Source organism: Zonotrichia leucophrys, chromosome Z (genome assembly GCF_028769735.1).
Source record: "Zonotrichia leucophrys gambelii isolate GWCS_2022_RI chromosome Z, RI_Zleu_2.0, whole genome shotgun sequence".
Classification (NCBI taxonomy): Eukaryota; Metazoa; Chordata; class Aves; order Passeriformes; family Passerellidae; genus Zonotrichia; species Zonotrichia leucophrys.
The window spans coordinates 33,159,962-33,185,998 of NC_088200.1; the positions used below are offsets into that span (position 1 = coordinate 33,159,962).

Here is a 26,037-nt window from a genome sequence, read left to right on the forward strand (position 1 = left end):
TCCCGACCCCCTGCCTGCCTCCGCGGCGGCAGGCACCCCCCCGCCCCGGCCGGGCAGCCCCAGCCCCGCCACTCGCGCCTCGCCGCCTTCCCGCCGCGCTCCGCAGCTCCGGGCCCGCCCTCCGCACCGCTGGCTCCGCCCGGCCCGGCCCGGCCCGCCCCGCCTGCCCTCAGGCACCGCCCGCCGCCCTGAGCGCGGTGCCCGGCCCGGCCCGGCCCGGGAGCGCCGCTGCCGCGCTGCGCTCGGCGGGGCTGGGAGCGCGGCTGCCGGTGGCGGGGCATGCGGGCGGCACGGCTCTGAGTCCCCGGCCATGGCGGAGAAAGTTTCAGCGGCTTCGGAACGGGCGCGGGGCGCCGGCCACGTCGGCTCCTCTTGCTCCGGCTCCTCCTCCGGCTCGGAAACTCTCTCCGAGGAGGGAGAGGGCGGCGGGGCGGCGACAGCCCCCGGCGGGGCGACGGCTTCGCCGGAGCGGGCGATCCCAGGCGGGCGGGCAGAGGACGACGCCTCACTGGAGGAGCGGGATGAGGAGGTGCGCGGGGTCGGGGCGGCGGCGGCTTCTCCGCCCTGTGCTCCGGGGCCGTGCCGGGGTGCGAGGCGGCGGTGACCCGCGGCGGCAGCGGCTCCGCGCCCACCTGGGGACAGCGCCTTCGCCTCAGTCTCCCCCGCTCAACCCCAGGCGTTCTTGTTTCTGCCGGCCGGCTCTAGCCCTCTGGCCGCCGATAACTGAGAGTTGGGGGTTTTTGTACGGAGAGCGGATTTTTTGTTTTAGGAGAGCTTGTTTATGCGTGTTTTTCTGTAGGTTTTTTTTTTTCTTTTTCTCCTATCCCCGAGCGTGTCACCTTTGGAAAGCGCTGCTCCGGAGCAAACTCTTTAATGCCAGAAGGAAGTGATGGGCAAGCCCCCACACTACAGTAATCCTCTGGTGAGAGCTTATGACAGGCTGTGGATCATGGAGGAGCTCTGTGGGTGATAGATCTATACCGTGATACGCGTGTTGTTCCCTTTTCTCTCCTGATCCAGCTATAATACCTACTAAGCACTCTTAAGACAAAACAGCCACCCCACAATGTTACAGTAAAACAACCTTGTTGGGTCTTGAGACGGATTTTTAGAAATTATTTTATTTATTTCTTGTTGCATGATTCACTCTTCTTAAATCTATTTCAAGCCATGACCCCAACCAAGTGCATTGTTCTGTCTCACTGCTGCTTTACTTTGCTTCGGTGCATCATCTCTTGTGTGCCTTACTTACGGTCTTTCGTTGTGGTCAACTTTTTAGTTTGCTCTTAGGTGGCGTTTTTTTATTCTGTGCCTTTGTGCAGCTGGATGTGCAAAGGGTTTTTTTGAGAAACCTTGCATTTCTAGAAGAATATCTGTTAAGCTGGTTGAAGTTATTTTCAACTGGTTGAGCTGTGGTTGTCAGGAATGTTTCCCTCTGCAGTAATGGCTGTTTATGTAGCTCCTGTTTTTCCTCTTTTCCTGGTGCATCCTGTAAATTGATACGACTGTAGGACAGCATGATGAATTGGAACTAAATATACCTCTCTGTATCTCCCTCCTTTTTTTTCTTAAATACTCAAACTCAGACCAGGTTCCTTGCTTCTTTCAACTGCATGAGCCCCTGAAGAGTGGAATGTATTAGCAGTGAAATGCATTTATGGTAGGAGTAGAATGAATGTTGATATATCCACTTTTTAGAAAAATATATATAGATGTGGACTTGCATTTTCACTGAACTGAGTAAGAGCTCCGTTGCTGCTGTTAGTGTGGAGCACACTGCTAGGTGATTAAGATATCCTGCTTCTAGGCAGGAATGGCACATGTGGGCTTGGGGCTATGCTTACCACGATATGTGGTGTCTGGATGGTTTAGTGCTCAATTAGTAAGCCTGCATAATAACGTGTAGAAATATACAAAGTCTGTCTGTTCAGTTAGCTAAACTTGGAGCTGCTGGCAGACCAGTGAATTTCTGGTAAAGGCTTGTTATTTCTGTGTATGCTTTGGAGATAAATTACAGGCATCTTTTGAGTTGACAGTATAGAGAAGGTAAGCCCAAAAATAACTCAACGTTGCAATCATGGAATTTTGAAATTCTGTAAGGGCAATCTGTTACCTCACCGTCAGTTACCAGTGCTAGAAGATAGCATCTTAAACTCAAGTTAGTGTTGTGGTGGGATAGTTTGCTTAGAATATGCAGTGTTATTCTGTCCCCTTTATTTCCCCTTTGCTAGATTCCCTTTTTAGCTGAAACCAGATTTTTTTTTTTGCCTGTTTTTTGTGCATTGATTTTGCCCATCCTTCCATTTTGGTGTAGTCATTGTTTGCAGCTGAATTTCTGCCTACCTGCAGAACCATCTGGCAAATCCACCTGTATAATTTATTTTTTGTGCAAGGACACCACAGTGCAAAGTTAATTTGAAACTGAGAGAGCAGCTATTCACAGTGGAAAAAAGTAGAGACTGAGGTCCAGGATGTACATACAGATGAATTCAGGCTTACTTTATGTGTCACCTGCTGAAAGTATCCCATTGAGAGAAGTGCTTGAAGATACTATTTTTGCATTGACATCCTGTTTAATTACTGCCAAATAATGAAATGTTGATGTTCTCTGTGATTTTCTGTTACTGAGTTCTTTTATATAGATCTCCAGTGTTTGATCCTGTGCTTGCAGGTTCACCATTTCTCCTCTTGCCCTGTCCTTGTTCCTGTTGCCAGCATAGCAGAATTGAATCTGTTGTCACAGCTGTTCAGTATCCTTCAGACAGCAGTGGAACAGATTGTCCTGCTACCTCTATTTCTGCTTTAGCTGTCAGTAAATTCTTCTAAGTCATGACATATGTTTCCAAACTAAATAAATGGATAGTTAGAAAACATGTAGATTTTCCCATACACATTACTATTTCATGTGGTATTTCAGTAGAACTGTTTCTTCTTTTGTGACATTGTATAAGACATTGACAACTTGAACCTGTCTCCTCCCGAATTCCTTTAGACTAAACAGCCCCGGTGCCCTTCATCTTCTCCTGTAGAGTGTGTTTCCAGACATCGGATCATTCTCATTGCTGTCCTGTGTACTCATTCCTGCTGGTTACATCTGTCTTGAAGCATGTTTTCAAAAAGCAGGATGTCCTACTCAGATTTACACCTTGCCAGATCTGCTGAACAGAGCGTTTATTTCAGAGGTTTCTCAAACACTGTTGTGTTTTACATACCCCAGACAGGTAATTTGCAGTTTGTGGTTCATTATGAGTTTTGTTCGTTTCCTGAAGAATGATATGAACATTTCTACTCTATGAAAAATGGTTCGTCTCCCCACCTTAGTGAAGAAAGCCTAATGCTGCTGTCTAGAGTAGGTCAGCTTCTTTTATGTTCAGAAATTAGACTGAAAGCATGATAACTCCTTTTCTGAGTATCATGTCTGAAAGAGTTAAATCCTGGAAGGAAACAAGGAAGGAAAGGGTGGGAAGAGATGGTATATCACTTTTTTTTTCCATGTTGTCATTACTTCATCCTACAGTTGCGTAAGCTTCACCTTAAAAAAATCCCAAAAAACCCACAAAATACCTGAAGAAAAACGGCCCCTCATTTCATGTAGTCAAGATCAAGTAATAGTTTACAAGATTACAGTCATCAGTTTCTGAAGTGTTTTTGATGTCTTACTTTGAAATGTTAAGACACATGAGAATTAAATAAGGGTTTAACACCAACATCTGAGAAGTGCTTTGCTTTTGGAACATATGTATGTTGAAGTGCTGTGGGTAGCAAGCACATAAACACAAATGAATTCAAGCAGATTATTTGCCTGTGCTCTCTGAGGTGAGTGGCTAACTGCTGACAGCGGGCAGGATGGGATTGCATGGTGAAGGGTACTCAAGAACAGTACTGCATAGATGATGCGTCACTGCATTTCTAATGCCATGTAGTTGGTTAGTTTTTTTGAATTTTATCCTTATTCTCTTCAGAACTCTTTGCTGGAAGGAGTGCTTTGCAGACTATGAAGAGAAGAGTTGTGGCTGGACAACAGTATGTTTTCTGTTGTAATCTGTCTGCTTCTGCTCTCTGCAAGTAGTCAATGCTGGACTGGCATTGTGCAGGGTATTGAACATGGAGGATAATAAGTTGTTGGTGGCTTTCAAATCTTAGTGAGTGTTTTATAGAGAAGCTGAAAGCTCACTTGGTTTGACCTTGTTGCTTAAGAGGGGAATGAAGGCAAGCTATGGATTCCTTGCTTACACCGGTATTGTCAAGGTTCTGAGGGTTAAATTGTGTGTCTTGGGAATTGCCTGTCTTTTCCATCACTTTTCTATAAACCTTGTCACAGTAACTACACATTGCTTATCAAAGCAGAGTTACAAACCAGGAAGGATCAGAATTCTTTCAGAGTCATACCTTGCCATATAACAAAATGTCTGAAATGGTTCTATAAACTTCTGAACCTGCCAGTGACTTCTGAATTACCATAGTAAGGTCTCTTCATTATTCTAGATGCTTAGAAATAAAACTCCCTTAGAACCTAAAACCATTAAAACCTAAAACCCCAAACCATCCACAAAAAAAAGGGCGGGGGGGGGATATTGTATTTTGTTCTCAAATAATTCCAGTTCTGCTCTGTAAATTCAGTGTTTGGCACTGAAGTGCCAATTTGAGTCTGTAAGAATTGAGATGATGAGCAGCATGACAAGATGAGATTTCTCATGAAAATGTCCGCGGAGCTTTGAAGTTGATTGCTGCACATTTTCTCCTACTATCTTGTTAGTATGTATTGTGTATTAAAAAAGATATCTCACTGCACAGAGTACAAAACCTTTTTCTGTTATGGCTAACTCTTCTCCTGAATCTGCTTTCTTGCTGTTCATGTTGCAATCTGTTGCAGCTTCATGAGGACTGTGTGGTAAGAATTAATTACTAAGAAGCTAAGATTTTGTTATTAGAGTATTCATAGCAAGGTGAGGAGTGTGGTAAAGAATGTATTGCTCTAGAAACTACGCTTTCACACATTAATCTTTCAACATATGCCTGCTGGGAAGGTACAATCCCTTCAGCATAACAGATTGTGTGCCAGATCTTGACCCCAACAAAATTGTGGTGCTGTTTGGGAGAGGGGTGGAAATCAAAAGACTTTGGGGTAAAATAAGCAATGTATAAGGTGATGGCAATGTTTACATGCGCATCTACATGTAATGGAGGAGGTGATAGTTCTGGCAAAATGTCACTGTGATGTAGCTGGAAAGTAGTATTTTTGTTTCTTCTTTCCATTCCTGCTTGTCCGGCTGCAGAAGTAACCATGGGACATTCGCAGACGGTGTGGCACTTACCACATTTTTTTTCCTCTAATTGTTTCAGGCATTCTTGTCTCTTAACAATGATGGATTCTTCCCTGTTGTAGCACGCGTGAATAATAAAGTTATCTAAAGATGAATTGCCTAATTGCTAAAGTATGATCTTTAGTTCATACTAAAGAATAGTAATGCCATCAAAAAGTTATTCTTCTCAGGGTTAAAATTATTGTGGTGGGATTAAATAAAACAGTCTGGTGTAGAGCAGCTGCAAAACTGTTATTGTGTCATGTCAGCCAGACTAACAGCACTGCTTTTGGTTTTTTAGCTATGTTTGTGGTCAGTTTCCTATAAAGAGAAATATTTGACAATTTGCATGAGTAGGGCTGTCTCAAGAGTCATGTAAAAGACTTCATTGATTTGCTTTTAGTATGAAGAAAATGCAGGTTTGTCTACTGCTTTAAAACCTTTCCTGTGCAGGATAGGCCTTTAAAGGTGCCTGCTGCTATGTTCCCTTATTGTCTCAGAAATCCTCTGGGATTGGAGGACATGGAGGACATGGTTGAGGGATTAATCTAAAACAGCTGTGTGTGCTGCTTGATGTTCAAGAATAACGCTACAGTAGTAATGTTTGCAGCTCCCTGGAACTTCTTTTCAAGAATTTGATGGGTATAAATATGCCTATAACCAGAACATCTATCTTCTCACTTGGAATAAGTGAGAAGTGAAGAAGCATACATTGAGTTGCATATCTTATTTTTTGCACCAGAACTATTTAGATATTTAAAATTCTGGAAAGAGGTGGGTGAGGAACTGATAATTACAGCCTTCAAAATCTGAACAGTTTGCAAAAGTAGTTGAGAGGTCTTTTTACACCCTTTAGATTTTTCAGACTGATGGACAGTCCTGAGGCTAATATTTGATATCCCTTGGTGTCTGTACATCCAACTGTGAAACCAAATTTAAGAAATGTCTTTTTTGAAAAGCTACAGCTCTGTAGAAGGAGTACAGCCCGAGTCCAGCATAGTCTTCCGCCTTTGACAGTGTGTTGGTTAGCTGTAAGCTGCTTTGAACTGAATGTTGGTAAACATAACAAGGTATGTTACTCTTGTACAGGAAGCTCTGTATGATGGGGCTACTTTTTTTGCCAGCAGTAACAGCTTCAGTAAAGTTGACCTTGTAGAAGGGAATAAGAGAATCTGAAGTCTTGAGGCCCAAAATAGAAATTTTGGGCAAGAAACAAGGCCAAGCACAGTGTAAGTGAGGTGGTCCTTGAGCTAGGAAGCTGAGCAGCTAGGTAGCTTTTCTTCTGCAATGATTTGTGCAGTGGGGTAGCTTGCCTCTTAGTTTTGTCACAAATTATGCGCTCTGTTCCCCACGCCCAAAGCACAACTGTGCTCAAAGGTTGTAGTACTGAAGCATTAATACATATTGAATACTTGGTTTCTGATCCTACTGTTTTTGTTAGTGCCTAGAGCTGACAAACATTACTAGTAATGCTTTTCTGTACAAGGCATGACAAAAAGATTTACCATTCCTTTAGAGCAAAAATCTGGAATGCAGAATTGGGAAACTTAGGAATAAGGGGTATAAAGACTCTGAAGAGATTAGTAATGACAACAGAGTCCCTGCAGTTTTTGAATCTTCCATCAGTAAAATTGCTCTGACACAGGGCTGGAGGTTTTTTCTTACATCCATTATGATGATGTAGATGTCTGTTATTAAGAATTTCAGTAATGCAGAACTGTGTGTTGCTGGACTGGGATCTCACCTGCTCAGGCTTTGTCTTAAGAGAAATACCAGTCTTCTTTACAGCTTCTTTAATGGGTAAAGAGGAAAGGAGGAAGAAAATTTTTGTTTTGTTTCTAGTTTGATTTTTTTGGTTGTTGTTTTTTTTGGTATGCCTAGCAGTGTCCTAGCATATGTTGGGAGCTTTTCAGTGTTATGGTACCACCAGCAGTACTGTGCCATTGCTAAGCTCCTTTAAAAACAGTGATGTGGGCTTGAAATACTCTGCAGTCTAAAACCCACAAGGTCCTACTGCCAAATTTTATGATTTGTTGCTTCAGCCTTCAGATTTTTCAGATTTTTTTCAGTTCTTCTCTTGCAGCTGTGCTGTTTAAAATTCTTTTCGAAACTTTATAATAGTTGGGTGGTGTTGGGTTTTAAGCTATGTGAGTTGTGGGAGACTAGTGCTTAAAGTCATAAAATGCTGGTAGCTCTTTTTTTGTGATAGAGTGAAAGCAAAAAATTGAGGACAAGGTAGCTGAGAAGGTGAGAAACATAGGAGTGTGTTGGCAAATGATCTGTGCTTTGAAATCAATCCAGGAACCTATCTTAGCTTTAGGTTTACTGAGCTAAGTAAGGTTTTATTTACACTTTGCTACCAGATGGGGTGCCCTCATTAGACCTTGTCTGAAAGACTCTGGTCCAGCCAAGGAGCAGTGGGATGAATGCCTGGCCCTCCTGTACAAATGTATCTAAGCTGATGAACTTGCACTGTTCAGAAGTGAGCTACATGTACCTCAAGGGTTAAAGCGTAAGTGTTCAGCGGTGTAAACAGCCTGGCTGCCCTTGCCACAGGTTTCTTTACTGAGTAACTTAAATTTCAAGTGGGAACCAGGGATGAATGGAAGACTTTTTTCTTAATGGATAATTCACAGAATTCACAGAATGATCTTTAAGGTCTCTTCCAACCTAGTCTTCGAGTCCAACCTAGTCATCGAGTCCAACCCGACACCTCAACTAAACCATAGCGCCGAGTGCCACATCCAGTCTTTTCTTAAATACATCTGGGATGGTGATGCACCACCTCTCCAGGCAGACCACTTCAGTACTTTATCACTCCTTAGTTAAAAAACTTTTTCCAGATATCCAACCTGTATTTCCCTTGGTGCAGCTTAAGACTGTGTCCTCTGATTCTGTCAGATTTTGCCTGGACAAAGAGACCAACCTGCACCTGACTACAACCACCTTTCAGGGAGTTTTAGAGAGTGTTAAGGTGCCCCCTGAGTCTCCTTTTCTCCAGGCTAAACACCCCCAGCTCCCTCAGTCGTTCCTCACAGGGTTTGTGTTCCCAGCCCCTCACCAGCCTCGTTGCCCCCTCTGGACCTGCTTGGGTGTCTCAAGGTCCTTCCCAAACTGAGGGCCCAGAGCTGGACACAGCACTCAAGGTGCTGCCTCAGCAGTGCTGAGTACAGGGAAGGGTGACCTCCCTGCTCCTGCTGGCCACACTGTTCCTGACACAGGCCAGGATGCCACTGGCCTGCAAGGCCACCAGGGCACACTGCTGGCTCGTGTTCAGCCGCTGTCACCAGCACCCCCAGGTCCCTTTCTGCCTGGGCACTGTCCAGCCACACCATCCCCAGCCTGTAACATTACTGGGGGTTACTGTGGCCAAAATGCAGGACTTGACAACTGGTCTTGTTAAACTTCATTCTGTTGGACTATGCCCATCCATTCAGTCATTCCAGGTCTCTCTGCAGAGCCCTCCCACCTTCCAACAGATTGACACATGTTCCCAGCTCAGTGTCATCTGTAAATTCACTACTGAAAGCCTCAATCCCCTCATCCATGTCATCAAGGAAGATATTAAACAGGACTGGCCCCAGCACAGACCCCTGAGGGACACCCTGGTGTGCAGCCACCAGCTGGTGCAGCACCATTCACCAGCACCCTCTGGGCCCGGCCATCCAGCCCGTTCCTAACCCAGCACAGAGTGCTCCTGTCCAAGCCGTGGGCTGCCAGCTTTTCCAGGAGTGTGCTGTGGGAGACAGTGCCAAGGCCTTGCTGAAGTCCAGGTACACAACAGCCACAGCCTTTCCCACATCCACCAGGCAGGTCACTTGGTCATAAAAGGAGTTCAGGTTGGTGAAACACAACCTGTCCCCCCTAAACCTGTGCTGGCTGGGTTTGACACCCTGGCCATCCTGTGAGTGCTGTGTGCTGGCACTCAGTATGAACTGTTCCATAACCTTACCTGGTACTGAGGTCAGGCTAACTGGCCTATAATTGCCAGGATCCTCCTTCCCACCCTTTTTATGAATGGCAGTCACACTGGCCAGCTTCCAGTCCTCTGGAACCTCACCAGTGAGCCAGGACTGCTGGTAAATGATGGAGAGCAGCTTTGCAAGCTCATCTGCCAGCCCCCTCATCACCTGGGATGGATCCCATCTGGTCCCATGGATTTAGGAACATCGAAGGGGCTCAGCAGTTCTCTGACTGCCTTCTCTTGTATAAAATGGTGACCATTCTGCTCCCTGATATTATCGAGCAATCCAGGAGTTCAACTGTCCTTAAGGCAAGTCTTCTCACTAAAAACTGAGACAAAGAAGGCATTAAGCACCTCTACCTTCTCCTCATCTGTAGTAACAAAGTTCCTTTCTGTGTCTAATAAATAACAAGAGTCTTACTCTTCCTTTTACCATTAATATATTTATAAAAACATTTTTTGTAATTCTTTATAAAAGTTGTCATTTTAAGTTCAAACTGAGCTTTAGCCTCCCTATTTTTTTTCTACATATTCTAGCAGCCCTTTAAATACTACCTGAGAAACCTGACCCTCCTTCCAAAGATAATACATCCTTTTTTTATTCCTGGGTTCCTCCAAAACCTCTTTGCCCATCCAGGCTGGATGTTTGCCTTGTGGTCTTGTCTTTTGGCACATAGGGGCAGTCTGTTCCTGTGTCCTCAAGATCTCCATATTGAAGCATGCCCAGCCTTGCTGAGCTCCTTTATTTTTAAGGACTACTTCCCAAGGAACTTTCTGAATAAGTCTCCTGAGTAGGCCGAAGTCTGCCCTCCGAATGTCTAATCTAAAATTCTTATTAGTGTTCCTCTTGACTTCACCAAATATTGAGAATTCTATAATTTCATGATCACTGTGCCCCAAGTGGCCTCCAATCACCACATCTCCCTCCAATTCATCTCTATTTGCAAATAACAGATCTAACATAGTTCCTCCCCTGGTGGGCTCACCCACCAGCTATGAGAAAAAGTTGTCTTCCACACGCTCTAAGAACTTCCTGGACTGCCTCTTTTCAGCTGTATTAAGTTCCCAGCAAATGTCTGGCAAGTTGAAATTGCCAAAAAGAACTAGGCCTGGTGATCCTGAAACATTCTCCAACTGCTTATAGAATGAATTGTTCACCACTTCTTCCTGGCTGGATGGATAATAACAGACTCCCAGTAGGATGTCAGCCTTGTTGGCCCTCCCCCTAATCCTTACCCGCAGGCATTCAACTTTGTCATCATTAGTTTCAATACCTATGGCATCCAAAGCCTCCCTCGTATAAAGGGCCACTCCTCCACCTCTTCTCCCTTTCCTATCTCTCCTGTAGAGGTTGTAGCCATCCAATGGAGAGCTGTGTGAGTCATCCCACCACATTTCCATGATGGTGACTACAGCATAGCTCTGCTCTTGAACTATGGCCTTCAGCTCTTGTTTGTTGCCCATGCTGTGCACATTGGTTTACATGCACCTCAGCCGGGCTGCTGATTTCACCCCTAACTCAGGCTCACCACCTTTGGGCCTGCTTCCAGGCAGCCCAGCTGCATCCCCTTCCCCTTCAAACCTAGTTTAAAGCCTCTCAATGAGTTCTGCCAGTTCACAAGCTAAAAACCTTCTGCCCTTAACAGGGAGATGGAGCCCATCTGGTTCCAGCAGGCCAGATGCTGTAAAAGCTCCCCAAGATCAAAGAACCCAAAATTCTGCTGTTGGCACCAGCCGTTTAGCCCCTTGTTGACAATGTGGGCTCTCCTATTCCTTTTGTCATTTTCCTCAGCCACCAAAGGCACTGAGCAGAACACTGCCTGTGCTCCTGCCCTGTCAACCACCTGACCCCGTGCCCTAAAGTCCCTTTTAATTGTCCTGACACTCTTTTTAGTTTCATCACTGCCAGCCTGGAGTATCAGCAGTGGCTAATGATCAGAGGGCTGAATGAGCCCAGAAAGTCTCTCAGTAATGTCTCATGCCTGGGCCCCAGGGAGGCAGCAGACCTCTCTGTGGGGTGGGTGCAGTCAACATAGGACCTCTGTTCCCCTCAGAAGGGAATCACCCACCACAATTACCCTTCTTTCCTTTTTGATGTTAGAGGTGGTGATCTCTCTGACATGAATCATAATTGGGAGGCTCACTGTGCAGATAATTTTCTTCTAAATCATCTGGCTGGCTCTCCAGATCCAGGGGGTTCATACCTATTCTGAAGTGACACCTGGCTTGGGAGTGGGGGTTGGGAGGAATTTTTATTGTTACCTCCTCAAGTAGGTACCCTCAAGTAGGTACTTCCACTCCTCTTCATCTACCAGGTGCCCTTCGATTGTCTGACAGTGGGAGGCATGGGAGTCCTCTGACTCTTGGTGGGCCTCCCTCAAGGATGGGAGGGCTGAACTCCACCAACCCATCTCCCTTTCACTTTCCCTGATACTCCTTAGGCTTTCAGCTTCCTCCCTAAGCTTGGCCACTAGCAAAAGGAGATCGTTCACCTGTTCACACTGCAGGCAGGCTTCCTCTGCAGCACCCCCTGGAACCACTGATAAGCTCAAGCAGTCCACACAGGAATGGGTCTGGACAGACCTTTTTGGAGGGTTCCATCTGATTACATGCACTCATACTAACTAGAGTTTTGGATTGTGTACAAACCGTTACTACCAGAAGCCCTAAAACTTACCACCCAACTTACACTGCAAACAGCACACAGTACACCTTACTAGCACGAAACCCTACAAAACTGTGCCTGCTTGCCCTGTCTGTGTGAGCTACCATGCCACTCCCCTGCTCACTGTGCTCCCTAGGCATCTCTTTTAATCAGCCCACTACCCAGAGACAGAGGAAGCCCTGCCCCAGACCTCAAGCACAAGCCACACGCCTGCTCAGTGTTCCCACTTGGTGATGGAGGAAGCCCCACTCTGGTCCTGTGTGGCCCTCAAGTACACAGATAACATGAACAGTCTTAAGGTAGAAAAACAGAAATTATTTTTCTGCCTTTTTGGTCAAACAGCTCTGGAAGTGTCCTTCAGGAGAAACAAAAAAACCCAACTACAAAAGAATCTGTGAAAACCCTGTTGCAAAATTCCTATGTGTGTGCGAAAAGAATTGATTATAGGATGGGATGAATGTATTTTTAATTTTTAGGGGTGGTGCTTCTATACCAAGTAACAAACTTCTGTTGTGAGGCCGTGCTGCCATGCTAGTGGGATTGTATAATTAATTGCACTTGGACTGTTAATGATTCCATTATTTTTAACAGCCTTGCAATCCTGAGGAAGAGAGCTGTGGTTGAATGAAGCAGATGAACTACTGCACTAAACTGCTAATTTGATTTTTTCATTGTTACCTCAGGAAACTTTCACTAGAATGTAATAATGCTGTAGCTATGGCTCAATGGGTGCTTTCAATATAAAGCTGTTATTCAGGCCATATAACAAAAATGCCTCGGATGACTTTCATACTGTGTTTCTGGTTTTGTGCCTAGTACATTGCAGGGAAGGGCAGGGAGAATTGTACCTAATGTATTTTTTTCTGGGCTAGCTAGCAGAAGAGATTGTTTACAAAAGGTCGCAGGGAAATCCTGAAGCTCAGCTGCATCTTCATAGCTTTGATGAGTAGCTGGCCTAATGTAAAGCTTCTGGGTGAGTTTTAACTTGCTATCAATGCTTTCTTCCCCCTTCTCATTTGTTCAAATACTGCTGGTATTGACACATTATTCCACTGGAGGACACACTCCAAAGTTAAAGATGTCATTGATTTTGTTGGAACATCTCTGTAACAAGCAGAGTGCTGCATATTGAATTGGCTGTACATACATTCAGAAAAGGTGGTTCTGAGTTACAGCTGAAGCAGCAAGGAGATGACCTTGGGCATATCACTTACTTGCCATTGCAGAGCAGTGACCTTCATTGACTTGCTTGAGTTGCATTGAGCTCCTGAGTTTACTGAACCACAAACCATGTGTTGGAATTATGGTGTGGGTTCAGGGTTGCTGAGTTCTGCTAAGACATCTGTATATGCTCACACTGAATATGTGTTAAGGTAGTTGTGTGGAGCAACAAAAGATGTGTTGATGTAGTACTTAGGGGCATGGTTTAGTGGTGCACTTGACAGGCTGGGCTAGTGGCTGGGCTCGATGATCTTTTCCAACTTCAGTGATTCTGAGGTTCTAGGAAGAGCTGGTTTACAATAGTATCATTGTGCTGAATATTACCTTCCCCTCGTCAACTGTTTTTGTGGTCTCCCTCAATTTGGTGCCATCCAAACTGAGGATGCATATTTTTAAGCTAATGGAGCTTATAACTAGTGACTGAAAACTGAGGCGACTGAAACTTCAAGTTACAGCTGTAGTCCTACAGTCTTTACCCTAAAGTAGGGTAAAGATTTTTGAGGAGGAGGAGAGAGATTCAGTTAGGGTATAATAAGGTACACTTAGGGAAAACATTCTCCATGGCGTTCAATAATTTTTATGCTTCTGATAGTATTACCATTGTGTTAAAAGAACCATTGGACACAAATTGAAGGAAAAAATATGTTAAAAATATGCAAAAACCTAAAGCCATACTATCAGGCACTTGAGCTTATTTGAGGGTGAAGAAAAGCACATCTGAACTTTGGAATGTTGGGAGCTGCTGAAAAGAGGGAGCTACAAACCCTACTGTTACAGTCTGCATTACCTCATCTGCACGCTGCTCAAGAGAGCAGCTGTGCTAGAAATGGGCATTATATCATGTACACAACAAAGGAATAGCTTGTAACTTACAAGCAGGTAGAGACAGGTTTTATAGCAGTGGGAACTAAAGCACTTTCATTCCAGGTATACTTTCCCAATACTCATAAGTAGTATGACACTCATAAGTAGTATGTTGTTTTGACATTAAATTAGGAAAAAGTGAATTGCAGAAACTGTAGATGAGAAATGTAGATATATTAAGTCATAGACCTGTCAGGAAAAAAAAAAAAAAAAAAAAGACAGAATTGGAATTAGCAAACTAAACATCTCTGAGGACCTGGGCTTTATTCCAGGAGAAGTTGGGAGTGTTTTTCATAGTATAGGTCTGCTAGTATCTCAGCTATACCTAGTTGCAGCTATTTAAATCTTCCTGCTGCTATTATTGAAAAAAAATGTATTTTAAATGCTGGTGATATTCTAATTAAATTAATGTCTTTCCTTTTGTTCTTTCCTTTTGGGAACTGTAATAAGTTGTGTTGCAGAGAAGTTATTTTGACATTAAAACCTAATGTGTGCAGCTTCTGGAAAAAGGATCCTACAGTTGTCCGATTTGAAGATAGGCTTGCTGCAGAAATATTGTTTTTACAAAACAAATTAAGAAACAGATCCCTACTACATAAGCAAGTATCACAAAGCAAGGGTAATGGGTTTGTGCTGTGAAACGTTGTTGAGGGCAGTACACATTGTATGTATTTTGAGGGAAATTACTTCAGATCAACACTAGTCTGATCCCAAGATTTGATGATCTCATACACTGCCTGTTGTACAGGAGCCTGGGTATGCTTCAGGGTTTGTTAAAGGGCAGTAGAATCTTTGCTGACTTGGGTATTGATGGTGCTGCCCCCAGATCAGCTACCTAGAGTTCGTGGCTGGTGCCTGGCCAACTACGAACTGGGTGGTTCTGGTAGGTGTTGAGCTTAGGCAGCAGTTGATGCATGAACTGTTTTTACTGGATAAGCTTAAGCTGAGTGTGTCTGCCAGAGCTGCAGTTGCAGCTTCAGTGATACTGTAAACACAATAATTTCAGTTGAAATTTCTGACTGGGTGTGGTGTTTTTCATTAGTCATGAATCCCTCTGTCTTCATTGGCTATTGTTGAGGTAATGTGCTTTCATGAGAGCATTAACAGGCGGTTAGTGTTAATCCTCACAGTTTAGGTTTGAAGTTGGTAATCCACCTCTAAAATGTCTTGACTGTCTGAGGCTGTGTTTTCTATCTGCCTTAATTTTTTTGAATAGGAATTTTCTTCCTATGTGTGGTTAGCCTTTGGCAGTGTCTTCCCTGTCTTTAGGTATATTTACTTTTAAATAGATTTGCAGGTTTCCTAGGAGACAAAGCAATACCACTTTGTAATTTTAATCCTTTAAGAGGTTGTACTTACCTAGACACACACTTCCCTATACTTCACTAGATGTGGACAAGTAGAATGTTTTGATCTCTTTTCATTTTTGATGGTACTACTGCTAAGAGATGCCTCCTGCAGCTTAGTTTTGGTGACTGTGCAGGGTCTCTATTTGTTTGGATAGACCAAATAAAGCCAGTTAAGTTGCTTCAATAAACCTGTAGGCAAAAGACATTTTCATAACGAAGGATCAGTGTTTACTCTAGATATAAAGCTAAGATTTAAGGACTCCCCTAAAACCACACTATTTAATACAGGTGTGTAGGAGACAATTGATCTTCAGTGGATTTATGATACTTATGTACTTGATGTAGAAATCTTTATAGTAAGCTTTTTTTAATAGTAGAGACTGTATATGGAGCATTTGTGTATAAAAATGTATGGTATGGCTGCATTGATTTCCTTTGGTGTTTGGACAATTATGACTGTTTTCCTGCTGCAGAATTTCTGTAAGCATATGCATATACTTTAAAGATCCAAATAATAGGAGTAAAAATATGTGTGTGGAAATTGACTTTGAAGGGTTTTTTCCCTACAGACATAGCAGTTAAAATAATTCTGGTGTCTGCATTTGCAGGAGACATAGAAAGCAGCCTTCTGAAGTGCTTTGAGTGGTGTAGTACACATTGGTGATTGCTTCAGCACAACTCCAAAGTGCTTGTAGTTGCAGCACATCTCTATATGTGACTATCCACTGAAGCACTTGGAGAGCTTTTATAATAAGACTTCATCAAAACAATCATTGTCTTTTTTACTTTATTACACTCATTGTGCATGCTCAGGTGTTCTTCCATATTGGCTCTTAAGTCAAGTGTTTTTTTGTGATTGTGTGGGCATGAAATAAAAGGTCATGTATAATATCATGCGGAAAACTCAGTGTTGGATGGAGGTAACACAAGTGCGTTGAGCCTTCATTGCTTGGCTCTTGGTTACACATAGATATGTAATGGTGCTGCTTTTGAGGCTATTTAATATCCAGCTGAAATAGTCAAAAGGAATCAAGGACTGTTTTTCTCTTCCCTTTCCTGTCCTGTGCTGTAACTGACTGAAGGATGTCTGTGCAGAGCTTTGTCTTGATGGCTGCAGACCCAGTTTGCTTGGAGTGTCTATAGAGAAAAACAAAAATCTCTTTTGCCTGGCAAAATGGTGAGCTGTCTGCCTTCCTTGGCTCTCTAAGTGTGGAATACAGGTTTGGGGCTCACGAGTCCCTGTGTAAATCTCACCCTGCGTTTGGTGAGTTTCAGTAAGTGTCTTTTCTCAGGAAGTCCTCTTCAGGTGCTTTCCAAAGATGCAGTTGCACTGGCCACAGGTGCCCAGGAGCTGGCAGTGGAAGGCTGTGGGGATATCCTTTGTGAGGATCAGGGCAAAAGTGTGAGGAGAGGAGTTGTTAGGGGGTGACTCCCACGCCCATCCCCCAGTCCCCTTCACTGCTTGTGAGGAAAGAGGTAGGGGAGTTGGAAATGAAGAAGTTGAACTTCGAAAAAGCTTTTAATTAGTCTTTGTTTCTCATTAGCCAATTAATTTAATTGCCAAGAGTTTATGAGATCTCCATAAACTGTTGAGTTTATGAGTTGTGAACTTCTCCATCTTATTTTCTCCCGTGGGTTGTTGAGGAGGGGAGTGAGAGGGTGGCTGGGTTGGTTGGCTAGCCAAGGCCTCCATAGTCTGTAGCTTATATGTATATTACATTTTAAAAACTTTCAAAGAAGGAAAGGGTTTGAAAAGTGTTGTTACCTACATTTAGGTAGGTGTAGCTCCATGCAGTTTTAGCTGACACATGTTGGCAGCTGAAATCTGCTCAGTTTACAAATACTGTTTTTTCCTTTCCTGAATGCAGCTCTATAAGCTCATGCTGGCTTTACAGTTAAATGCATTTAATCCTTCAAACGTCACCTTTGGAAACTGATGCTGGGCTCTTGGTTTCTCAGTTGGAAAGTTACTTTTTCTCTAAATATACCTGGTGATCTGGCCATGTAGCAATGCCAAGAAATTAATTCAAAGTTGTAGTAATATATGCAAATCTTATGAATAGTAAAGTTGAAGCAAGGCGATGTCTTGTCTGAAGAGCTGTTGGAAGTGGCCATTGATGTTAGTTTCCAAATGAATCCTGTTCAGCCCTCAAAATAAGATGTGGATCCATACATATTTTGTTATTTGAATAGATATGCAGTCATGTCACTGCTTCTTTAAGGAAGAGTTGTACCTTATTTCTTTATACAACAGTATTTTTAGAACACTGCTTAGGTTATGTGCAACATGATTTTCTAGCTTTCCTCTTCCACCCACAAAGTCCCTGAATGTGTATAGGGAAGTGGATACTGCTCTTGGCTGAGTTCTGTAGAACTGAGCTTAGGTGGGTTCAGGTATGAAACTTGAACACCTATCCCTGTAGCACTACAAGGTATGTCTGACAGCTGTCATTATGCAAGAAGAAAAATCTGTGATTTGAAAGCTGCTAAGAGTAAACATCAATACTGATTTCATAATACAGAGTATTACATTTGTAACATCATCTCCGAAGTGGGTTTACTATGTGAAATGGTAAGACTGTTAGATAATTTTTTTTTCTAGAGGGATCCTTTCATTTACTATGTAATCTTGTCCCCTTGTAGAAAGGGGACAACATTACATAGTAAATGAAGTGAGTTGAGAGAGGTTTAAAAATCAAACCACTCTTTGTAGTGTACATTTTTATTTCAACAAATCTCCGTGAAAACATGTTGAATTTGTCAGAGGTGGATATTATAAGTATCTTAAGAGTAGGAGATGTGGCCGGGGAACATTAATTGAAACTTTTTTAAAAGTAATTTTAGCTTTATGAAGAAAGATTTCCAAAAAAATGCCTTTAATGTGGCTGGCAAAAGCCGAAGGTTTACCTGTTCTGAAGCTAAATTCATTGGTCATTCATTCATCTTATTGTCAAGGGTTTAAAACCTTTTTGTCATCTTAAATCAATCAGCCTTTTTAATAAATATATGTTTGTGAGTTTAGATTTGAGTTGCATGGAGGCCAGAATCGTGCTTCAATTTTATACAGAAGATTGAAAATGCTGTAACTAATTGGGTTAAGATAATCTATTCTCTCAACAGGTGTGCTCTTAGGAAAGGTACAAGAAAGCCATCTCCTTTTCCATTGTTCTCTTGGTTATAAATTGCCTTTCTGCAGGAGGGCAAGGGCAGATTTGACAGAATGTTCCAGTGGTAAGTTAAGGAACCTGCAGTGCCGGATGGGTGTTGAGGTTACCTGTGGTGGTGTGCAGCACACTGGCCTAAGGGTGTCCAATTTGATGGCTTGATTCCACATGTATTGGCATGATTAATGTGTGTGGCCATGCACCTGGAGTTGTGATTTGCTGCCTTCATTTTGTTACTCTGTGCCTGGCTTCAGCCTCGAGCAGTTGCTGGTATGGCTGATTTATCAGCTGTATTATAGCCCTGGTATAGGTTTAAAACTGTGCAGAATTGGTTTTGTAGGCATGGCTTTTTTTCTTCCCTTTATTTTTTTTTTCTCCACACTAGTTGCTGCTACTTTTATTTTTGATGGGCCACTAATGCTAGTTTCTTTAGAAAAATTATGTAAGCTATTTTCTAAGCAGTAAAATTATTTTAATAAGGCTTCAGTTGCAGAGGTGTGTGTGTTCTTTTGGATGCTGAAGCTGGTTGCCTTTCTTCCAAAGATAATTGTACAAGTGAACTGTTTTCAGAAATAAAGCAAGGAGTAGCTTGACTACTTAAAAGCGAAGAGGAAAAAGAATAGTTTGCTTATTTGCACTGACCTAATTTAAAGATTTCCATGAACACAGCTAGTTTATCTGTGATGTCAGTAGCAAGTTCTTACATACATATCCAGAAAGCAGAAGGAGCATCCTAGCTGATGCTAGCAGACATTTTGCTTTGAAACTCTTTAGAGCTGTGAGTCTGTGTATTTGTATGAGCAACCTGAAAAAAGGTGAAACATGAGAATCTTATAAGGGTTGTGAGTTTAGTTTTTTTGGGGGCTCTCTGTTTTTGGGGGTTTCTTGATTAGTTTTTGAAGCTGTCTTTTGTACTGTGTAATTACTTTCCAGAATGTGGATTAACATGTCTCTTCTGTATTAGTCATTTAATCTGCTAAAGAGCTATCATGCATAGAAGTCTTTTCGTAGAGGCATTATGCTTCTAGTGAGACCTTGTTCTTTGTCCTTTAGTTTCCCAGTCTGAAACAAAACACTTCCTCCTAGCCTGTTTTTGTGTGTAGACCAAGGAGGAATATATTTATTTTCTGTATTAACTGTTCTAGAAGAGGATGATAAATTTTGAATGCAAGTCAGTCAAGTTTTAGTTCCAGGTATCAATGCAGATATTGAAATCCTTGCTGCTCTTTTTTCCTTTGACTACGAATGTCTGATGCTTTCGTAGGTACTAATGTCTAAATGGAACATCCAGATTTTTAATCACACCAGTAACTGTCTTGATTTATAAGGACAAAGCCTTGTTAAGCATAAAGATGATGTAAAGTGAAAAAGTTTGTTCACCAAGGGCCCACAGTGTGAATGGTATTGATTCTGAATAGTGACATTATTGGGCTGGTCTTTCAGGAACCTGCTGAACCTTTGCTTCTTCCAAGTATCAGTAGTCTGGTATAGCTGCTATTTTGAGTTTCAGTTACTGAAGATTATTTACTATTGCCACTGTTTTTTTACTGCATTTAGTAAAGAGAAGAGGGGAAAGACCTGTGACCTAACTGCAGGAATTCCCACAATTCTTTTGTACGGACTGTTGACCGGACATTTATGCAATGGCCTCATGACTTTAGGAGGAAAGGGAAAGCTGTTTGCCCAGTTTCATCTGTTCAAGCTGGTTTTAGTTGAGGAGACACTTTAGTTATTTGAGATATTGGGCATCTGTCAAGCCAGCAGCTGAACTGAAGATTGTTCCAGGAAACTTTTCTTTTGCATTGCAAAGGGAATACCCATAAAAGAAGAAACAGAAAGAGAGAAACTGCTTACAGAATTTCTGAGCTCTCAAATTATGTTGCCAAATTTGTCTCACTATTTGAGAAAGCATAGTGATGTCCACTGACTGAGCTTTTATTCCTTGTATTTCTGTTCTCTGCTTGCCCAGACACATTAGTTTTCTTTTTCAGCTGTCCTTACTCAGTATCCTTAGATTAAGACTTTGCCAGTATGTATGTCACCCAGGGTTTTGGATGGTGGCACTTGTTTCCTAATATTATATTGTTTCCTTCCTTCCTTCCTTAAAGGGAAGTTGATGGCTGCGTTAATAACCTGCCATGAGAGGACGTCCGCCACCTCACTCACCCTCACAATAATACCCTTCAGCAACACCCACTGAGGGTCAATGTCTTTTTCCTTACCACCCCTCGGAGGTCAGTTAGATTTATTACCAGAAGAAAACCCTGCAATGAATTTGGACTATACTGGCACCACATCCAAGGGATCCTGTCCATGACGCCAATGAAATGTTACAACTCACTGCAGAAGGTGAAGGTAACACAGATTCTTAATAATTGATCCCTTGGGGTGGATTAGAGTGAAATGACACTAAATGATCAGTGTTTGTAAGTATACATTTGTAGGGTTTATTATAGAGCAGTTTGATTTCAGAGGAAAATATATATGTAGCCATTTTATTGTTTACAGCGATGTAAAAACATGAAGACATTACAGTATGAAAGAACTACAGTATGAAAGCACAGCACCATCACCCAAGGATACACCTAGGGGAAAAGCAGGGAAGAGGTAAAGGACAAAAGTGTGAGGATCTTACCGCCTGTAGGCTCTGCACTGAGACTTGGTTACTGCAGGCTACTTCCGGTTGCTTCAAGTCCGATTGGTTGAAGTGGTGGTTGCATACCAGATCAATCAGTTGGTGAGTGAAGTCTTGAAGGTGTGTTGGGGAAGAATAATCCCCATGCAAATCCCTGGAGCACAAAATAGGTTTGGTTTATGTTCACTCAGGGTCAGGTGGGAATGCTTAGGTACCTCCCCTAGGACAGGAACTTGTGTAGCATTGTGGGACACTTGGGCAGTCCTTGGCACCTTCTAAGTCAGCACAGCTGCCCATCACACCAGTATGTTGAGTTCCATTATGCAGTTGAGTCCCATTATGGTCCATTAACAGAGATAAACACCCTCAGGCCCCAGGAAAATAGCGTGGTATTTTCTCAGGGAAAGTAAGGAGAGCCCCACAACCCAGTGGTTTGTGCAAAAGGAGGGCAGGATAGGATGGCAAGAGGTGCCATCTGTCTCCATGGGATCTGACTCCTATCTCACTCATAGCCTGTCATTCACTCACTGTCTTATCAGCTCAGAGGTTTAGCCATTACACACCCAAAAACTCACCACCTCTATTTCAAACAAACCATCCCAGCATGTTCACAAAAGGGGAGTATTTCGAGTTTTTATTTTGGGCCATTACCTGTTAACAGTTCATGATATTCCTGAAATGAAGCTGTCTTTTTTGCTTCTGGTTAAATTTTAATGTTGTCTCTTGCTTGACCACACATAGGAATTCTCAGAATGCGTGAAAATTTGAAGTCAAAAAGCCTTGGGACAGGTTCCTAACCTACCATTATCTAAGCGAGAACTGAGCCAAATTGCAGAGTTAAGGATTTCTCTCAATAATCAAGCCACTTTATCTGAGACACTGAGGTTTGGATTGTATATCCATCCCTTGGTCAAATGCTGATTGACAAGAAAATTGAAGGTGTTTCCAGGTTGGACAGGATAGCTAGATTTAGTAAAGTGAAAGAATAAGGAACATCTTTAATCTCTTACCTTCCCAACAAGTCTGCTGCTTAGAAATCCAAGTTCAGGTTTTGGAGGGCTCAGGAATGCGTGCAAAAATCCTGGAGCTTGGAAACATGATTAATCTCTGCATAACATCCTGTTTTCTCATTTTAAGATATGTCAGTGTATATCCTGGTAGAGAGGACCACTGTAGTGGAGTTTCTCCTGTACAGAGGAAGATGAGCTATGGACAGTGTGTCTTTAACCTGTCATTAGCCTACCCTGACAGTAATGGTGATGACCCAGCATGTCCCGGCTGTCACCACTAGTTAATAACCGTGGAGGTCATAAAATCTCTACTGGATATTCAGTTGGAGGCGTGTTTGATAAACCTGCAGGAATCTGTGTCTGCCTTCCCCTGGGTTCCAGGATAGGTTTCCAAATGAAGACAGAAAATGTATTACATATAACCTCTTACTGATGTTGCCTCACAGCCTCCTACAGACTCAGGCAGAGATTTCTGTTCACCTTTCAGACTTCTCCCTTATTAGAGGAACGATGATCAGAAGCTTCTTTCAGATGAGGTAATATCTTAAATTGAGATGCAGGGTATTGAGTCTGGATAAGAGAATCTTGGCCGTTTGCTTTAGATCATGTACTGATGGATGATTCAAGTACAGGCATTAGGTTGATACTGGATCAATGAAGGAAAAGCTGATTTTTAAATTCTGTAAGGGCTTTAAACTGGAAGATTGTAAACATGCATAGGATGTGGCTGCTGAAAAAGCTTGCCCCATATGACACCATGAAGCAATTTATGCTGACAAGATTTCAAAGCCATAATTACTTTCCTTTTATGTTGGGGTAGAAAAAGGTCAAGAAACCATGGTTAGAATCCCATGATCTGTTTTCCTACAGACAAATGTCGTCAAAATAACTTTTAAAATATTTGTCTAGATTAATTGTTAGGCGAGAGAAAATGGTGTGATTTGCTGTTCTTACTTTTCCTTCTCTGTTTTGATGATGCACTACATTGGATTGCTATTAAATATTCTAAGCCATTGTACTTGTTGCCATATTGCATCTGCCTATAAGTAATTTGTTAGATCATTAAGTCACCTGAGGGCAGTGGTGGAAATATACCTCTGTGCTTTTTGATTTCTGAAGTAAATAATTTCAAAGCTGAAGTATTTCAAGGTATGCTGCCACTGGCAGTCTTCTCAAACATAACAGTGACAATATTAAAATATTCATCTTTTAAAGCCCTAAGAGCAGGCAGTAAGACTTCAGTCTTCCACTGCTAGTTACCTGTTTGGACCTTGAGTTTCCACTAATGCAAGAAAATTAGGATTTTTTGACTTTTTTCCCTCTTGCATTGTTACGCTGTTTCATATTATTTTGTTAAGAAGTTAAAATTTGATAAAAAGATTTCTAAGTATTCACCAGAGGATGAGTCATGTGGAGAAGAAGATACCTGGGTTTTGAGCACCTAGGAATAGTTTAGTCCTGAGTCTACTGTATATGTGGAATAATCCTACAGGCAGTGTAACCAAGTGGAAGTGAACTAGATTCATTGCATGATGGATTACACTAGATGGACAAAGGCAGGAGGTCTGGGAGTTTGTGTTAACAGTAAGTATTTAAGGTCTCTTTTTAAGATGTGCAGATTTTGAGCTGTAACACTAGAAAATTGGCTTCTCTTGATCTGACAAGTTGAAGTTCATGCATTGTTGATCTCTCTGCAGCAGCACGTGATACCAGAAATGTCACGACCACTTTGTTAACACATTTATCTTCTTCAGTTAGAAAAAAAATGGATATTCCAAGTGGTGCTACCTCACAAATGTGCTCCCCTTCTTCCTTGTTACTGTCAAAAGGTAAATTTGGTATCCTGTTTCTCTTCTCTTCTCATTTTATGTGAACTCTTAATGATTTTTTTAGCTATTATAGTGTTAGAATTAATGATTTAAAGTGTTACACGTGTGCCGAATATTTAATGTTAAGTATGTTTGACATGAAGGAAGGCTAGATCTACATATAGAAAGCAGTCTGTATTCAAAGTTAGATTAGGATACTGTTTCCGTGTTGTTGAAGTAGAGTGTGAGTAGATGTGATTTATTTTTTGTTCTTCTTTTGATGATTATTTGTTAATAATCATTGTGTGTTTGACATTCTAATGATGGGAGGCTTAATGATGGAGGGGAAAGAAGACAATTAGAAAAACAGCTACTAAAAAAGAAGCTTACTGAGATTTCTGTGTGGTGAGCTTTAATATCCAGGAGTGGGTAGAATAAACATCAAAGCATGCAATTTTTGTAAAGTAATGCAGCTTAGTTGTCTCTTACTTCTGATTTCTTTAACACATGCTGTTCTGCAGACGTCTTGCTTGACTGGCTGGCTGCTGCTCTAGAATAGTTAAATGTTATGTGCATATGTTTATAACCTGTTTATGAATATATTTATAGGTTAACCATTTGATCTTTATGCAAATTGCAACCGTACCTTGACAAGCATGCAGCTTTTTAAATTTCAGATATTCTAGTACCTTATAAAAGTAATGCTTCTAAATATATTGGAAAATCCCACTTTCTAGTCTAGCAGAAGCTAGGAACAATAATTTTTATTTAAAATTATGTGTACTTGATCACTGGCTAGGAGATAATCTGGTCACAGAGATAGAGAAAATCACTGTGAAAACTTAGGTACTATGCTTTAAGGCAACACTATCAGAAAACTTACAGAAAGATACCAAGAATGCCATGCCTAGGTAATATATGATAAAGCTTTTCAGTTAATGCTATAAATAAGGTAAAGATGAATGCTGGTCAAATATTTTCCTCAGAACCCTCTTTGTGGGTGATGTAAGAGTTTCATTTGCGGTTTGGTTATTTTTTTTCCTTCAGTTTTTGAAGATGCACACAAGTGGAAAGCAGAATTTTTGCAAGTTTGTGTCTGCAAGTCTTTGCTGCTGGTCTAGCAGTGTAAATGAGAAATAAGCTCTCTGATATCTCTCTGCTTTAAATTTATGTAGTCCAACTTGATTCAATTCTCCACTGGCCCCCAAGTGAATTTATAACAGCAGATGTTTAGCCTGGGTCTTCATAATTGAGATGTATTGTGGACATGCCTTGTGAGTTGTTGTTATAGTAAAAATATATTGGTACTTGATTACAGCACTAATGAAAGTCTTTGTCAGATAGCTTGCTTCAGTTCTACTTCTTAAAAAAATTGAGTTCCCACATAGTGAAATACTTCAGTGTTAATCAAAATTTTTACTATAATTTTTAGAGGACTTGCAGTCTGACTTATATTGAGATGTGTGTTTGAGACACAGCTTTTGAAATAGTGTGCCAGCGTGTACTTAAATTGCTTTTTAGGTACTTTCAGAATATTCTGTTAACATAACTGCATGAGTTGTAAAATTAGGAGTAGCTGAATCTTTTTAGCATAATTCTCATGTGGTTCATACTGCTGCTTACATCAAATATAATTTGTTGTTCGTGTTCCATACAGGTTGCCTCAAATGTTATTTATCTGCCAAGGGTGTTCTCTTAGTGTGTATTGTGCTCATGAGTTCGGTCTTGTTCTCAGTGTTCCGCAGAGTAGCCTGTGCCTGCTGATCCGTGTCGTTGTGGCACTGCACTGGGTGATCCCTGGTGCCGTGGCACTGCACTGGGCGATCCCTGGTTCCGTGGCACTGCACTGGGTGATCCCTGGTGCCGTGGCACTGCACTGGGTGATCCCTGGTGCCGTGGCACTGCACTGGGTGATCCCTGGTGCCGTGGCACTGCACTGGGTGATCCCTGGTGCCGTGGCATTCTCAGCCCTTCAGCTGCTTGTTGCCCATCCTGTGTAAGCATAATCAGTTATTTCTGTTGTTTTGTTAAGGAGTCGGGAAAAGGTGACCAAG

The 26,037-nt window shown here is 42.1% G+C and overlaps 1 protein-coding gene across 4 annotated transcripts in view; it reads left to right on the forward strand.

The window, feature by feature from the left end:
* Positions 1-295: 295 nt before the first annotated feature.
* MAST4 (microtubule associated serine/threonine kinase family member 4) overlaps positions 296-26,037 on the forward strand; it is a 293,004-nt gene continuing 267,262 nt past the window's right edge. For all 4 annotated transcript variants that reach the window (XM_064736750.1, XM_064736751.1, XM_064736752.1 and 1 more), the window contains exon 1: positions 296-529. In XM_064736750.1, coding sequence (XP_064592820.1) covers positions 311-529 — 219 coding nt within the window. In that variant the 5' untranslated portion in view covers positions 296-310. The remainder of the gene's footprint in view (positions 530-26,037) is intronic.